The sequence below is a fragment of the Doryrhamphus excisus genome, linkage group LG11 (assembly GCF_037039965.1).
Source record: "Doryrhamphus excisus strain RoL-2023G ecotype Guam linkage group LG11, RoL_Dexc_Guam_v1.1, whole genome shotgun sequence".
NCBI classification, from domain to species: Eukaryota; Metazoa; Chordata; class Actinopteri; order Syngnathiformes; family Syngnathidae; genus Doryrhamphus; species Doryrhamphus excisus.
Window position 1 is genome coordinate 16,318,366 of NC_136367.1, and position 14,503 is coordinate 16,332,868.

At 41.1% G+C, this 14,503-nt stretch overlaps 3 protein-coding genes and 1 long non-coding RNA gene across 6 annotated transcripts; 2 read left to right on the plus strand and 2 right to left on the minus strand.

The window, feature by feature from the left end:
- Positions 1-476: 476 nt before the first annotated feature.
- lyar (Ly1 antibody reactive homolog (mouse)) lies at positions 477-3,334 on the minus strand. Of its 2 annotated transcripts, none has more exons than XM_058091564.2 (9): positions 3,182-3,334; positions 2,797-2,948; positions 2,596-2,710; positions 2,423-2,530; positions 2,203-2,286; positions 1,707-2,004; positions 1,567-1,629; positions 817-902; positions 477-710 (listed from the first exon to the last, which is right to left on the minus strand). In XM_058091564.2, the coding sequence occupies exons 2-9, from the start codon at positions 2,916-2,918 to the stop codon at positions 573-575; spliced, it is 1,014 nt and encodes a 337-aa protein (XP_057947547.2). In that variant the 5' UTR covers positions 2,919-2,948; positions 3,182-3,334; the 3' UTR covers positions 477-572. The 2 variants fall into 2 exon arrangements, with proteins under 2 accessions (XP_057947547.2, XP_057947546.2); XM_058091563.2 differs by having other exon boundaries at positions 3,079-3,253.
- Positions 3,286-8,649, plus strand: zbtb49 (zinc finger and BTB domain containing 49). 2 transcript variants are annotated; one of them, XM_058091562.2, is made up of 8 exons: positions 3,286-3,515; positions 3,797-3,983; positions 4,681-5,774; positions 5,859-5,905; positions 5,990-6,063; positions 7,006-7,088; positions 7,194-7,355; positions 7,427-8,649. In XM_058091562.2, exons 2-8 carry the CDS (start codon positions 3,832-3,834, stop codon positions 8,116-8,118), a joined length of 2,304 nt encoding a protein of 767 aa, XP_057947545.2. In that variant the 5' UTR covers positions 3,286-3,515; positions 3,797-3,831; the 3' UTR covers positions 8,119-8,649. The 2 variants fall into 2 exon arrangements, with proteins under 2 accessions (XP_057947545.2, XP_057947544.2); XM_058091561.2 differs by having other exon boundaries at positions 3,821-3,983.
- A 589-nt stretch (positions 8,650-9,238) lies between these two features.
- Positions 9,239-11,128, minus strand: LOC131134914 (bcl-2-like protein 1). The gene is made up of 2 exons (XM_058080611.2): positions 10,592-11,128; positions 9,239-9,445 (listed from the first exon to the last, which is right to left on the minus strand). The coding sequence occupies exons 1-2, from the start codon at positions 11,111-11,113 to the stop codon at positions 9,302-9,304; spliced, it is 666 nt and encodes a 221-aa protein (XP_057936594.2). The 5' UTR covers positions 11,114-11,128; the 3' UTR covers positions 9,239-9,301.
- Positions 11,129-11,928: 800 nt separating this feature from the next.
- On the plus strand, positions 11,929-14,502 carry LOC131140729 (uncharacterized). The gene is made up of 3 exons (XR_009132453.2): positions 11,929-12,043; positions 13,121-13,174; positions 13,269-14,502. It is a non-coding gene; the product is annotated as an uncharacterized LOC131140729 (long non-coding RNA).
- The last annotated feature ends 1 nt before the right edge of the window (position 14,503 follows it).

The following is a 14,503-nucleotide window of genomic DNA, read 5'->3' on the forward strand; positions in this document are numbered from 1 at the left end:
TCAGTGTTTAACCTACTTGGGATTAGCAGAGGTTCATAAAGCATATTTCCTGCTGTAGTTACCCGTGTGTTAGTGTGTGTGTATGTGTGTGTGTTCCTCATTCCAACAGTGGAAAATCAGAGAACATCCGAATTTCACCTGAGGCTGCCACCACGTATCTCCATCTTCTATGGAGCTTCTGTGTCGCTGGCCAAGTGAACCTTGTTCTGGATGCCGAGGAATGTGCATTAACTTCGTCTCGTGTGAGAGTCAAATTCACCTCAGGTGCACCCCTTCCCCCACAGCAACATCCAATCCCACAGATAAGGTACCATTTCCCAGCCTTGCCATGGTTTTGGAATGTTGAGCGAGGCAGCCAACTCTCACAATTGTCATTTTCTGCATGAAGCAACGAATAGCGTGCTCTACTGTAATATGGTGACAGTGGCCCCTGTAACCTCGGAACTACTGAAAATGTTCAGAAATTAATTAAGTAATTATGTTAGAAAATCCTTTAATCTTCAAGATTACAGAACAATGGTAAAAACCTTGAACAAACGTACATTTCCTTCCATAAAATGGGACATTCCTGTTTATTTTCGAAGACTTACTCTGTCTTTCAAAACTCTAAACTTGGGATTATTGTTGATCTTCTTGTTAAAAAGTGCAAGGACCTCCTCCTTTGTTTTGAAATTTCCATCCCCAGTGACTGTGAAGTACGCAGCCAGAACCTGCGGAAGGAAATCTTGGCTTTCATTTCTTGTCAAACCAAAAATATTCTAAATGATGTCCTCAAAACACGCTTAAAACAAGATATTATCGAAAGGGATATCTTACCTTCTTCCTGAGTTTCTTCACTGGTAATTCCTGGTCGGGCGAATTTCTCAATACTGCCTTGATTGTTTCTTTCCATTTGAAATTGCCTACGAGGTGTACAGAAACATTTGTGAGTTGGAGAGTTTATTAACAATAATTTAGTTTTCTATCATAAGTGCGACCAGTACACCGACTCTCGCCCGAAGTCAGCTAACATAGGCTCCAGCATACCTAGGTTAATTGGCGACTCCAAATTGTCAATCAGTATGAATGTGAGTGTGAATGGTTGTTTGTCTATATGTGCCCTGTGATTGGCTGGCCACCAGTCCAGGGTGTCCCCCGCCTCTCGCCCAGAGACAGCTGGGATAGGCTCCAGCACCCTCCATGACCCTCGTGAGGACTAGCGGTAGAAAATGAATGAATGAATGATTTTAATATTATTGTTTATAGTCATTGAATTCAAGTCTCTCAAATATGTTGTCTGCAATCAGGAGTGGACTGGGACAAAATTTTGCCGAGGAACCCCATCCCCCATTCCGAAAGTACTTTTCTTTTTCTTTATAAGGACACTATGGTTGGGATCAATCCTTCAACCCTCTGCCTTGCAAAAGGGAGCAGCATGTACCACTACACCATTCCAGACTGTCGATGGAATTGATGTGCCTGTACCCTGTAACATCCAGCAGGTGTCAGTATAGAGCAGGTCTCATCTACCCATCACTAGTATGAAATTGATGGTTCCAAAAGAAACTAGCTGTGTTAACACATTACCTTTGGCAACTGGTAGATCATCACTTTGTTCAGACATGTCAGCAGCCTCTCCTTTTTGGTCCGCTGGAAGAAATTGGAAGGAGCATTTTAATACTATATAAATACTTACGGTATAAAATTAATAAAACTTACGAACTCACTTTTCGGTTTCTTTCTGTACATTTGATCAGAAGCATCGTTTTCATCTTCATTTCCATCATCTTCACAACCTCGCACTCTCTTTCTGTCCTTTTTCTTTTTGGTTGTCGGCTCCTCCTCAGCCGTAGACACTTTTCCGTTGACGTTTACCTGTTGACGCATCTCTTTACGCTCTTGCTTGGAAAGTTTCTTCTTCTTTGTGTCCGAGTGGCCATTCTGCTTTCCTTTCACATCACCATCGACACCATTGACTTGAGTCATCATCTCAAGTTTTTCACCCTTCTGTGGCACATCAGGGGGCTGTCAGATTATTTAAAAAGTAATGGAGATCAAGGGAATTCATGTCAGACATGTTAGATATGACAGCATTTGCCTCGGCAAGAAAAAAAAAAAGTACAGTACTTAGCTAATATTTAAATATCATAGTCATCTCATCTTTATCATAGTAGCTCTATGTGATATGTCCAAGGTATTCAGCAAACATTTACAGTTACTTACATTGTCAGCAGCTGAATTGAGGATGTTCCACACTTCTTCATGTAGATGCGAGTTGACAATCCTTAAACTGTTTTTCATCCAGTTCTAGTGGAAAGTCACAAGGTGATTAGAACAAAAAGAGGCGGGCCAGAGGCACATTCATCAATGTGATCTCCCAACAAAAACAAATGATCCCAATTTATTACACTTCCAAACCATCCATGAATTAAACAGTACCAACCTGGAACTTTGCCTTTTTTCTCGGGACATTGTCGTATGTACTGACTTGCTTGAGCACCTCTTTCAGCTTTGGACTGACTCCAGGCTTATTTAATGCTTCATTAATTTTCTTCAGTGATGGAATGATCATGTTAGAAAAAAAATTACAGAAGTTAAAGCATATGGTTTGTTTACCTGGATCCACTGGTGCTGTTTCACATCCCCTTTGCTGGCTTTTGCCTCATAGCCTTTGCCTCCATATTTTTGGTCTTCACTGATGCATTTGATGTGATTTTTGTAGTCATCGCCCCTTCAAAACAGACACAAAGACTACTTATAGACTGTACAAATGCAGTAGTACTAGTAGTAGTCTGTTGAAAATGAACAAAGATTTACCAGAAGTCTTTTCCACAGTCGATGCAGGATAGAACCTGGCAACCACGGCACTTCATCACGTGTTTATCCACCTGGGCTTTTTTCAGGGATTCCCCACAAGCATTGCATGTGAAGAACACCATCGTGAACGACTCCTCTACCCGCTACCCGTGCTTTAATTGACAGTTTAACAAACAGGAATATTATTGGAACAGTATTGGAGGCAACCCGGAAACTTGAGTTGCTATCCACAGCCCAGTTATGAACTGAGCTAAACCAAAAATGGTTGCTAAGGTTACTCACAATGAAACGTCGAGACAAAATAAGTCAATAAGTAGTCGTATCAAAACGCTTATGTTAATTGTGTCCCGTCTGTAGAAGAAAAAAATTACACCAACACACTCACATTTTCAAAACACTGCGATCTTAGCACGCCGACCGATCGCTGTCCTACAAAAATATTCGTCCGTGCGGAATCATAGAATACAAAACAAAGTTCCGGCTCTTGGTAGTAACTTTATGTCAGCGCCTCATCTTTCCATCCATTTATCCTCTATGCTATTTATCCTAAACGGAATTATTTCCATACAAATAAATTATGTGAATTAAAATACGGATAATGATAATTGAGGTCTGCTAAAGTTACAAGGGTGCTTTTTTTATGCAAAGTGTACCAGGAAGTAAGGCAACTGGCAACAACAACAACATTGGCGGAGAAGTGGCCCATCCAAACACAAGAGGTATTCATAAACATATACGTTAAAACAGCAATATCAAGTTATCTGTAATTCCTACTAGATAACTAACTGGTGATATATAGCTCTGCGCCACTTCAGTCATTTCGTCCTGTGTGGTTTTGTAGCAAAGCTTCGTAGTTAGCATGCTAGCTGTTGGTGCTTTATTTGTGGGTGCAGAAGTATGATGATCATGCATGTACTTGTACACGTTACATTCACTGTGGCTGTATTCCAACAGTCAGTAGCACTTGACTGAACACGGACATGTATATCTCTTTGGCCAGCTTTATGACTGAGTGCTTCTATAGGGTAAGTGAGCATGGACACCCTATCCAGTCACAGCTCCTACCTGCTGCAGCAGCTCCAGGAGCAAAGGATTCAGGGAATGCTCTGTGACTGCATGCTGGTGGTCAAAGGAGTCTGCTTCAAAGCCCACAAAAATGTCCTGGCTGCTTTTAGCTCCTACTTCAGGTATGTTTTGTGCAATATTTAATTAAAGGCTGTATTGGCATACATAAACAGCAAGTTGCAGTATTTATGCAAGACCCTCCTAAATGCCAAGTACAACACCCAAAAGAGTAGGTGGTGTTTGTACCATTTGGAACCACAGTTACATCTTTTCATCGTCAGTTTTGAAGAAAGCTGCTTTTCAATGCATCTTTCATAGCATTAATTCATTCATTTTCTACTGCTTATCCTCACGAGGGTCGCGGGGGGTGCTGGAGCCTATCCCAGCTGTCTTTGGGCGAGAGACAGGGTACACCCTGGACTGGTGGCCAGCCAATCACAGGGCACATATAGACAAACAACCATTCACACTCACATTCATACCGATGGACAATTTGGAGTCGCCAATTAACCTAGCATGTTTTTGGAATGTGGGAGGAAACCGGAGTACTCGGAGAAAACCCACGCATGCACGGGGAGAACATGCAAACTCCACACAGAGATGGCCGAGGGTGGGACCGAACCCGGGTCTCCTAGCTGTGAGGTCTGCGCGCTAACCACTTTACTCGCCATGCAGCCTCTTTCATAAGATTTCATTGAAAATATTCATCACTGCAATATTGTGCATCTTATTTTTAATCCACATGATGATCAGGAATAAAATTGAAATGAGTAATGAAAGTGCAGCTTTTAAAATATTTTTCTTCTCTAATCTTTCCAGGTCTTTATTCCAGAATTCCCCAAGTCAGAAAAACGAAGTGTTTAACTTAGTTATCCAGGATGTTGGTGGCATTGGACAAATACTGGACTACATGTACACCTCCCATCTTGACGTCAACCAAGATAATGTGCAAGCACTCCTTGATATTGCTCAGTGTTTGCAAGTCCCGAATGTCCAAAGCATGTGTAATACTTTCCTCAAGCCTTGCCCCCCACCTGTGGAAATCCCATCATTTTCTCTGCCAAGCATGCTGACTTCCGAGCATGATTGCCTCCTGGGAAGCAGCCTTCCTAATGATGTTGACCTCCACTGTCCGTCTGAAGTGCCTAGGCCCGGCTTCATGGAGCAAGCCAAAAGAATGGCAGTTTCCGTGCCTAACAGCAACTCAAGCTGTGACTCAGCTACCAGCACCCAGGCACCTGTAGAAAAGCAGTTAGTCCATGGTTATAAGCTCCGTAATTTCTACAGTAAGCAATACTTCAAACAAATCCAGGCCTCAAATCAGGCCCCGGGTCCTTCGGTTGTGGTGGAGGAGTCACAGTGTCAACTCGGGGTCCCTCATGGTGGAAATCACTCACCCGTTTGCACAGGAAACACACTTCAGCCCAACGCTTCATGCACGTCTTTGTCAGGTGACAAGAACCACGTTTCTGCACTGACACCCTCTGATAGTTTAAATACTCCCAGCTCAGACCATGCAGACTCCATGCTCACTAAGCCAGTGCGTCCAAAGAAGACCGTGTACCTTAAGAAATACAACTACCTACGCTCTCAGAAGGCTTTAGAGGAAATGTTTGCAGAGTCGGTCACTGAGCCCATCCTTAACTGCCCCAAAGATTCTCACCAAGAACATCCTGTGGTCCAAATTGCGGCTCCGGAAACACATGATAATCTTGTCACTGTAAGTGAAGATACAACAAAGACGCCATCAGATGCTGAAATTCCCGGACCGCCACCTGTAAACCAAGAGGAGCAAGGTCTTCAGACTGTGTCGGAACCACCACAGCAACCGGGACACAAATATTGCTGCGACATATGTGGGAAAATCTTCAAACACCCAAGCAACTTAGAAATGCACAAACGATCACATACAGGTAGTTTCTAATCACCTGACTCACAATGGTGTTATAATATCAATAATATCAATACATGTCTATGATTGTGTTTGTTTGCTGCAGGTGAGAAGCCATTTGAGTGTAATATTTGCGGGAGGAACTTCTCACAGGTGGGACTAAGTTATTAAGTCATTCGAAATTGCTTTAACATTTCTGAGATTGCACTGCTAAGTAGGTCTTTTGTTTCCTCGCAGGCTGGAAATTTACAGACGCATTTACGACGACATTCTGGAGAGAAACCTTATATCTGTGAGTTATGTGGCAAAAGGTAAATATTTTCACTCATTTAGGTATTTTAATGCCTACAATTCCGGGTGAAGTTTACATACACATGGATGGAACGTACATTTTCATTTATTTATTCATTCATTTTCTACCGCTTATCCTCACGAGGGTTGTGGGAGATGCAGCCAATCACAGGGCACATATAGACAAACAACCATTCACACTCACATTCATACCTATGGACAATTTGGAGTCGCCAATTAACCTAGCATGCACGCGGAGAACATGCAAACTCCACACAGAGATGGCTGAGGGTGGAATTGAACCCAGGTCTCCTGGCTTTGAGGTCTGTGCGCTAACCACTAGATCACCATGCAGCCCCTGTACATTTTCAATGATTTTTAAAAAAGGTCAAATCCATAATAAATTAAATATTGTCTTCTCAATTATTCCTTATAAAATCATTAAAGATGTTGTATAATCATTCCCCCCAGAAAACAAGCATTAAATGTGCTAAATGAACTAAAATACACATATATGGCATTCAAAGATGTGTGATATTCTAGACGGGTCACTAGGTGTCAGTAATGTTGCTGTAATGTTCTTTGAAACACAAACACCAGACTTGATCGCCAAAACAACAGGCTTTTATTGCAGGTTTGAATTATATGCCAACAGGCATAATAATCCTCTAATAAAAACACAGCAAGATGAAACTGAACTCTGAACCCCTGACATCATTTCCTGTCTGTCACTCATTCAACTAGGCATGCATTTATAGCAACGCACATGAAGGAGTTTCTGACTGGAAGTTTGTTTGACTATCAACACAAACTTGCACATTTATGCAATAAGGAAGTATGCATGATCACCATGCAGATAAGGATTATCCTTCCATCCATTCACTATGCCAAATGTATAACAAATGTACATTTGTTTATGGTTATTATGAATCAAAATGACTAATTGAATATTTCTTAACCAGCTTCACTGCATCTGGTGATGTCCACCGTCACAAAGTAGTGCACACAGGAGAAAAGCCACATTTGTGTGATATTTGTGGTCGAGGTGAGTTACCCAATCCATGTACTATACGCATAATTTGCCTCATTTTTTAATAACCATATATTAAGAGAGACTCTAAAATGCCAATTTTACTACCATACAATTTAGGATTTAACAACTTGAGTAATCTCAAAGAACATAAAAGGACACACGCCACAGACAAGATGTTCACCTGTGACCAGTGTGGAAAATCCTTCAACACACACAGGAAACTTCTGAAGCACAAAGCCTGCCACGCTGGCGAGAAACCACACAGTTGTGCAACATGCGGTAAGTCCGCATCTTGTTTTTAAAAGCATCACTTTCACTTTTACTTCACGATGTGATAACCACCCGTGCAGGGAAGTGTTTCATTGGATCAGGAGATCTGCAGCGTCACATCCGCTCCCACACTGGAGAAAAGCCCTACCTCTGCGCCACCTGTGGAAAAAGCTTCACCCGTTCAGCCATGTTGAGGAAACACAGCAACATGCACTGCAAGGGTGCACCAGCTGATGGCGACGTCACAATCATCTCCGACCAGACTCGTAGCGCCGATGCGGACTCCTCACTGACTAAAAATGTCACTACAAGTGAGCAACCATTTCCGGCATTGATGCCTCACACAGGACCCGAGAAACCGTCACCACCTAGTCCTCCAACTCTGGACATCCAGCTCAGCCCAGCGTCTACTCCAACCTCACTTCCAGAACTGCGCTCCCTCGTTCCCCATCATCTCCTCTCATCCTCCCACCAGGAGAGGAGCACAGCATTGCCTGGCTCCGATCATATGAAGCTGCCCAAAGCACAACTATCTCAAGAGATCGTGTACGGGCCCTATGCGGAACACGGACCTCTGGGAGGTGAGACGGGACGAGTTCTGGTGGCCAAGCCCTACCTACCTCTTCAAGACAGTCCCTGTGCCTCTTTGACAGGGGCTATTCGGTCCAACAGTGGATCGTACAGGTCCAGTGAAGGCAACTTTACTTCCAGTGTAACTCTGTGGGGCCTTGCAATGAAAACTTTGCAGAATGATAATGACATGGAGCAATAACAGTTTAGCGTTTTAGAAGGTTTCAGGTGCAACAGGATCTATTATGTGAACATTGTCTGCAGGTTTCTCCTGAGGGCTGCCGCACACAGTATAAAGTTAGCTGTTGTAAACATCGTAGAGGGGCACACCCTACTGGACAAACTCTTTAATAGCATCATTTAAACCACCCCTTGCATGTTTTTTACTGGATCATCATCTACACTGCAGGTTTTCTTTCCAACCATTTTGCCCAGCAGCTGATTTGATTGATCAGCATCTTCCCTCAAATTGAAGGTTTTGATCATTAAATGATCATGATACACATTGTCTGAGAATAAATGAAATAAAATCATGTTTTTTTTTTTAAATTTAAGCTCATATTGACACAAAAGAAATACATATGAGGCTCAATCAGGTAACAATATTAACACCTCAGTATGTTGGAGTGTTGCGGAGAAATTAATACCAGAATACACGTAAATTAATCTGCTTTTTTTGTGATTATAATGGTAAAGTATTGTTATTGAACTCACCACACAGAATGGCAAATAAAGTGTGTAAAATATGAAAAAAATCTCTATATATGTATATATAATATGAAATTATAAAATCACAATAATATGTTCATTTTCTACCGCTTATCCTCACGAGGGTTGCGGGGGTGCTGGTGCCTATCCCAGCTGTCTTTGGGCGAGAGGCAGGATACACCCTGGACTGGTCGCCAGCCAATCACAGGGCACATATAGACAAACAACCATTCACACTCACATTCATATCTATGGACAATTTGGAGTCACCAATTAACCTAGCATGTTTTTGGAATGTGGGAGGAAACCAGGGTACCCGGAGAAAACCCATGCATGCACAGGAAGAACATGCAAACTCCACACAGAGATGGCCAAGGGTGGAATTGAACCCTGGTCTCCTAGCTGTGAGGTCTGCGCACTAACCACTCAACCACCGTGCAGCCACAATAATATATAATTAATAATATAAATGATAAAATTATATACAAAAATTTATGTTGTTGTAAAAGTATACACAAGGTACAAAGTATGTCCACTGCTCAATCAGGATAGTCGTTTTACTGAACAGTACTTTATTTAAAATACAGTTACACATAGGCTGAGGGTTAATTTTATATACACGTGCAGTTATTATTTACCCATGTACAAATGATGAATTGACTCAACATGCAACACCTTCACTTGAGCTTCCAGACCAGCATGCCGAACAACGCTCCTGTGAGCACAGTCCCTCCAGCTAGCATCCAGGGCCTCACACTCTCCTCTGACTGCCTTCTGACTTCTGCTGCAGCACTCCCCAGGAAAGCCTTGGCGAAGTAGTCCTGCATTTGGGGGAGAGGGAAGTGCATGCGTGCGTGAGTGAAAACAATGCATCTCCTGGTATTTTTCCAGCAGTCGGATGTAAGTGTTGTGCAAATCTGAGTTTTGTGTGTGTGAGAAGCAATTAAGACTGACAATGCACATTTCTGAACCTAAAAATGTAACAAAAATGTGAGGGAAGTGCATGCGTGCGTGAGTGAAAACAATGCATCTGCTGGTATTTTTCCAGCAGTCGGATGTATGTGTTGTGCAAATCTGAGTTGTGTGTGTGTGAGAAGCAATTAAGACTGACAATGCACATTTCTGAACCTAAAAATGTAACAATAATGTGAGGGAAGTGCATGCGTGCGTGAGTGAAAACAATGCATCTGCTGGTATTTTTCCAGCAGTCGGATGTATGTGTTGTGCAAATCTGAGTTGTGTGTGTGTGAGAAGCAATTAAGACTGACAATGCACATTTCTGAACCTAAAAATGTAACAATAATGTGAGGGAAGTGCATGCGTGCGTGAGTGAAAACAATGCATCTGCTGGTATTTTTCCAGCAGTCGGATGTATGTGTTGTGCAAATCTGAGTTGTGTGTGTGTGAGAAGCAATTAAGACTGACAATGCACATTTCTGAACCTAAAAATGTAACAATAATGTGAGGGAAGTGCATGCGTGCGTGAGTGAAAACAATGCATCTGCTGGTATTTTTCCAGCAGTCGGATGTATGTGTTGTGCAAATCTGAGTTGTGTGTGTGTGAGAAGCAATTAAGACTGACAATGCACATTTCTGAACCTAAAAATGTAACAATAATGTGAGGGAAGTGCATGTGTGCGTGAGTGAAAACAATGCATCTGCTGGTATTTTTCCAGCAGTCGGATGTAAGTGTTGTGCAAATCTGAGTTTTTTGTGTGTGTGAGAAGCAATTAGACTGACAATGCACATTTCTGAATCTAAAAATGTAACAATAATGTGAGGGAAGTGCATGCGTGCGTGAGTGAAAACAATGCATCTGCTGGTATTTTTCCAGCAGTCGGATGTAAGTGTTGTGCAAATCTGAGTTTTTTGTGTGTGTGAGAAGCAATTAGACTGACAATGCACTTTTCTGAATCTAAAAATGTAACAATAATGTACATAACATGGATCTGTGATGTCATACTCACCCAGCCGCCATGGTTCTGTATCCATGGATCGATGTGCTCATCCAGGTAATCAGTCATCCAGTCAACAATGGAGTGCACCAGCTCACTCAGGCCTCTCTCTGCGCATTTCACAGAAATGATGCCCCCAAAGGCAAAAAAGCCAGCTACACGCCCCCAGTTAACGCCATCCTTAAACACCTGATCCATCGTCATCTTAAAGCTCTCGTAGGTGGTGTCACACATGTCAATGTATGAGTCGAGGTCTCTGAACCTTTGTGCAAAAAGCAGCTCAAACCTGTCAACCGAGCACCGTAGAGCTGTTTTTACCACCTCTATGTCGCCATGCGGGCAGGATGGCATCTGCAGCTGATCACCGCTTGTCCCATCATTGACCATCAAGCTGTTATCAGGTTCATTGGGGGCTTTGTCGCTCTCTTTTTCTGCAACGACATCCTCCGATATCAGCACCAGTGTTGGGTAATTCCTCTGTTTGAGTTTGTAGTTTACATAAAAAACTACCAGTTCTCTGTTACTGCACATCATTAACTCAGTTATAGCTCACAAACTTTCAAATCAGAATGTCTTTGAGTCTTCATAAATGGCCCAGATGTCACATTCAAGAAAGTCAGCAAGATGCCGAATCGAGCAACAGGAACCTGGAAAAAAAATGAAAAACATTAAAAAATTTTTTAAAAACAACAAATATTTGTGTATTATAATGGAACAATTTTGTGTTGACAGGTTGCCAGATTATCAAAGATTATTTTTTAAACAAGAAAAGGCACAACACTTACTTTAACCAGATTGATTTCCTCAATAAATCTACAGTTGCAAAGGACCTTCACCTTACAGACACTTTGCAAAGTTACCTTGACTAAGGTAAACTAAGGTGACGTCACTATATTCGTATATGCACATATTAGTGGTATTAATTACGTTTACCTGGCGTCCAGCTTTGTAACAGACATTGCTCGCAGAGCATATCTTTGACGTTTGCTGTGTAAACAATCCATAAAAAACACATGCAACCCAAGATTAAAGTATAAGTTTGTAGACACGTACACCAGAATAACTTCAACATCTATTTTGCAATGTAGTGTTAAAGTCGTATTATAACGATGTGTCCCTCAACCATAAAGAGTTATACTGTACTGTATACCTATGTGCATTTCAATTGCATTCATGTAAAGATAAAGTCGCATTTATTTTGACTTTTGATTCTATTGGTTGTATACAATTTTACTGATATTCTCCTATTGCACATGCTCCAAATAACCGGCAACAGGAAAGTCGACAAGGCTTGCGTAGCTACTGGGCATGCTCCAAATAACCGGAAACAGGAAATTCAACAAGGCTCGCGTAGCTACTGGGCATGCTCCAAATAACCGGAAACAGGAAATAAAACTGAAGTAAACTGAAGCCAGATAAACGTACGCTGCAGTTTTGCTACCTTTTTTGCACTATTTTTCCACGGTGAGTAATCAATTCCCATCAGTGACTCTGTACTTTAACACCTTTAGTGAGATAATTTTGTATTTTGTATCATAAATGTTGGGTTTACCGTGGTGACGGCGAGATGAAGCCTCATTATAGGCTTTGATTTAGCCATTCCAATTAATTGATTCGAGAAAGGGTTGATTTTTTTGAAGATTCATATATACAATTACAGGCAGCTGTGTCTTCATGTGTGATGCATTGAATTGAATTCTGAAAACTGGCAAAGTGTATGACTAAATGCTTCCAGTATCATGTGATATGGCTAGTTTATCATGGATTTATGTCACCCGGCATGGGCTTATGCAGACAGAGGACAGGGAAAGTGCTTGTGTGACATTGAGCATTGAAGATGCATGCTTGTGTAACAGGGAGGGTATTATTGATTTTTATTCGAAAATAATAGTTTATCAACAATTTTTTTTATAGTTTATCAACTATCAAATGTGATCAAATCAAAAAGTTACCTCGTTCCTCTTTAATGTCTAGGCCAGAGGGGTTGATATTGCTGTCAAACATTACGCCAAATTCTGAACCACTTCCTGGATCCGTCACGTGGTACAGCTGGGCAGTAAGCTTCAGATGTCATAATTTCAGACCCCTCCCCCAAATTTCCTGCGACTCATAAATGAAAAAACTGTTTATAAACACATAAACACTGGACACCTTTTCTGTTCATGTTTATTTTTTGTGTAGCTGAATAAGCATTGTGTTCGCATATCTTACACCTATTCAGCCTTTTCTCTATTCTTTTATTGTTACATAAGGACGTCATGTCCGTTTTTTTGGTCAAGTAAGTTGTAAAATAAATTATCCACAAAAAATGCAACTTATACTCCATGCATTTTTGGACTTGTGCGACTTGTACTCCGGAGCGACTTATAGTCCAGAAAATACAGTACTTAAAAAAAAAAAAAAACAGGCCACCCACAGCACACGTTCCACGAGTATATGAAACTATATATGAGCCACGATCAGAAAAATTAGAATAGCTTGTGAGCAAACATTTGTGAAATTGAAAATTTAAGTTCACACTAGATTTCTTTCCATGACCAGATCAACATCGCCGCCCCTTTTTATCTGCTTCTGCCTGCCTGCCGATCACGCAGGGTGAGTTTTACATTTGTAGAACTATGGATTTATTCTGAATGCTGCATTTATTGTTGTGTGTTAATTAGAAACACATATTTTCTTTTTCTTTCAGTGACATATACACAAGGACAAAATACTCATCCACACTTGTTTCAGGTCCATTGCCACAAGACGATAACTCTACTAACATTTGTGGGGGGGGAGAAATGGGCCAATCTAAAGAACTCTCTGAATTTCAGCGTGGCACTGTAATAGGATGCCATCTTTGCAACAAGTCAGTCAGTGAAATTTCTTCCCTCCTGAACGTTCCGGAATCAACTGTCGATGATGTTATTGCCAAGTGGAAGCAATCAGGATCCTTAACAAGTCAGCCAAGAAACAGGAGAGCACGTAAAGCGGCAGGCGCTGAGAATGAGTAACAGTCTGCCAACTCGCTTCCGAACCTCCCTTGGCTTTAACGTTGGCACTTGAACCAATGGCTTTCCATGAATGAGCAACTGAAAACAAAGCGTTCTGTAACACAACGTATGATTGATTTCAGAATTACGCGTTGACAACTTAACTCAATTAAAACATGTTTTTTCATTTTGAATTGTCTTCAGACGTTTTCCATTAGTGATCTGATTTTTCCACTTTGGAGTATGATCGTGATCAAGACCTCCATGGGTTCATAAATTAGATTTCCATTGATCATTCTTCTCATTTTGTTCCCAATACATTGTAAAGATGTATTTGTCCGTGGAATAATCTGTTCTTTTAAACGACAATTTCTTAATTTTCACTTCCATGTTTCAGATCATCAAATTAAAATATTAGTCAGTGACAACACAACTGAACACAAAATGCAGTTTTTAAATGAGTTTTTATTATTAAAGGGAACCTATTACTATGCTCATTTTTCAACCCTTTTAATTGAGTTGTGGACCCGTATAGAGCAGCTACACACAATAACCCGCAAAGAAAAATTCTTCCAGAATCTTTTCCATGGATTTATGCTTCCTGCCAAAAACGGTCTTTTAATATATTCCACCCACGGCCCACTCGGCTGACATTATCTGAAACCTTGGCATCGTTTAATACAAGAATACAACATTCTAATTACAATTATTGGTCAGAAAAGTGGAAAAAGCATAATAGGTCCCATTTAAGGGTGTAGTACTTTTAACGAAGTAATGAATTAGGTTATTACTCCTTCATAAAATAATTGTTGCATTCCTTCTTTGAAAAATCTTCAAATATTGAGAAAAATTATGAATTAGCTTTGTCGTGGTGTCTGCCATTAAGAGATGTGTTTCATCAGATAGCGGCTGTTAGGACATCAGCGCCCGATAATGTGCAACATTTCAC

Coding starts and splice junctions, on each gene's coding strand:
- lyar (XM_058091564.2), bottom strand. CDS start 2,918: ATGGTGTTCTTCACATGCAATGCTTGTGGGGAATCCCTGAAAAAAGCC. Junction 2,711..2,796: donor GACTGTGGAAAAGACTTCTG/GTAAATCTTTGT, acceptor TCTGTTTTGAAG/GGGCGATGACTACAAAAATC. Junction 2,005..2,202: donor TCAATTCAGCTGCTGACAAT/GTAAGTAACTGT, acceptor ATAATCTGACAG/CCCCCTGATGTGCCACAGAA.
- zbtb49 (XM_058091562.2), top strand. CDS start 3,832: ATGGACACCCTATCCAGTCACAGCTCCTACCTGCTGCAGCAGCTCCAG. Junction 3,984..4,680: donor GCTTTTAGCTCCTACTTCAG/GTATGTTTTGTG, acceptor TAATCTTTCCAG/GTCTTTATTCCAGAATTCCC. Junction 5,906..5,989: donor GCGGGAGGAACTTCTCACAG/GTGGGACTAAGT, acceptor GTTTCCTCGCAG/GCTGGAAATTTACAGACGCA.
- LOC131134914 (XM_058080611.2), bottom strand. CDS start 11,113: ATGATGTGCAGTAACAGAGAACTGGTAGTTTTTTATGTAAACTACAAA. Junction 9,446..10,591: donor TACAGAACCATGGCGGCTGG/GTGAGTATGACA, acceptor CCCCAAATGCAG/GACTACTTCGCCAAGGCTTT.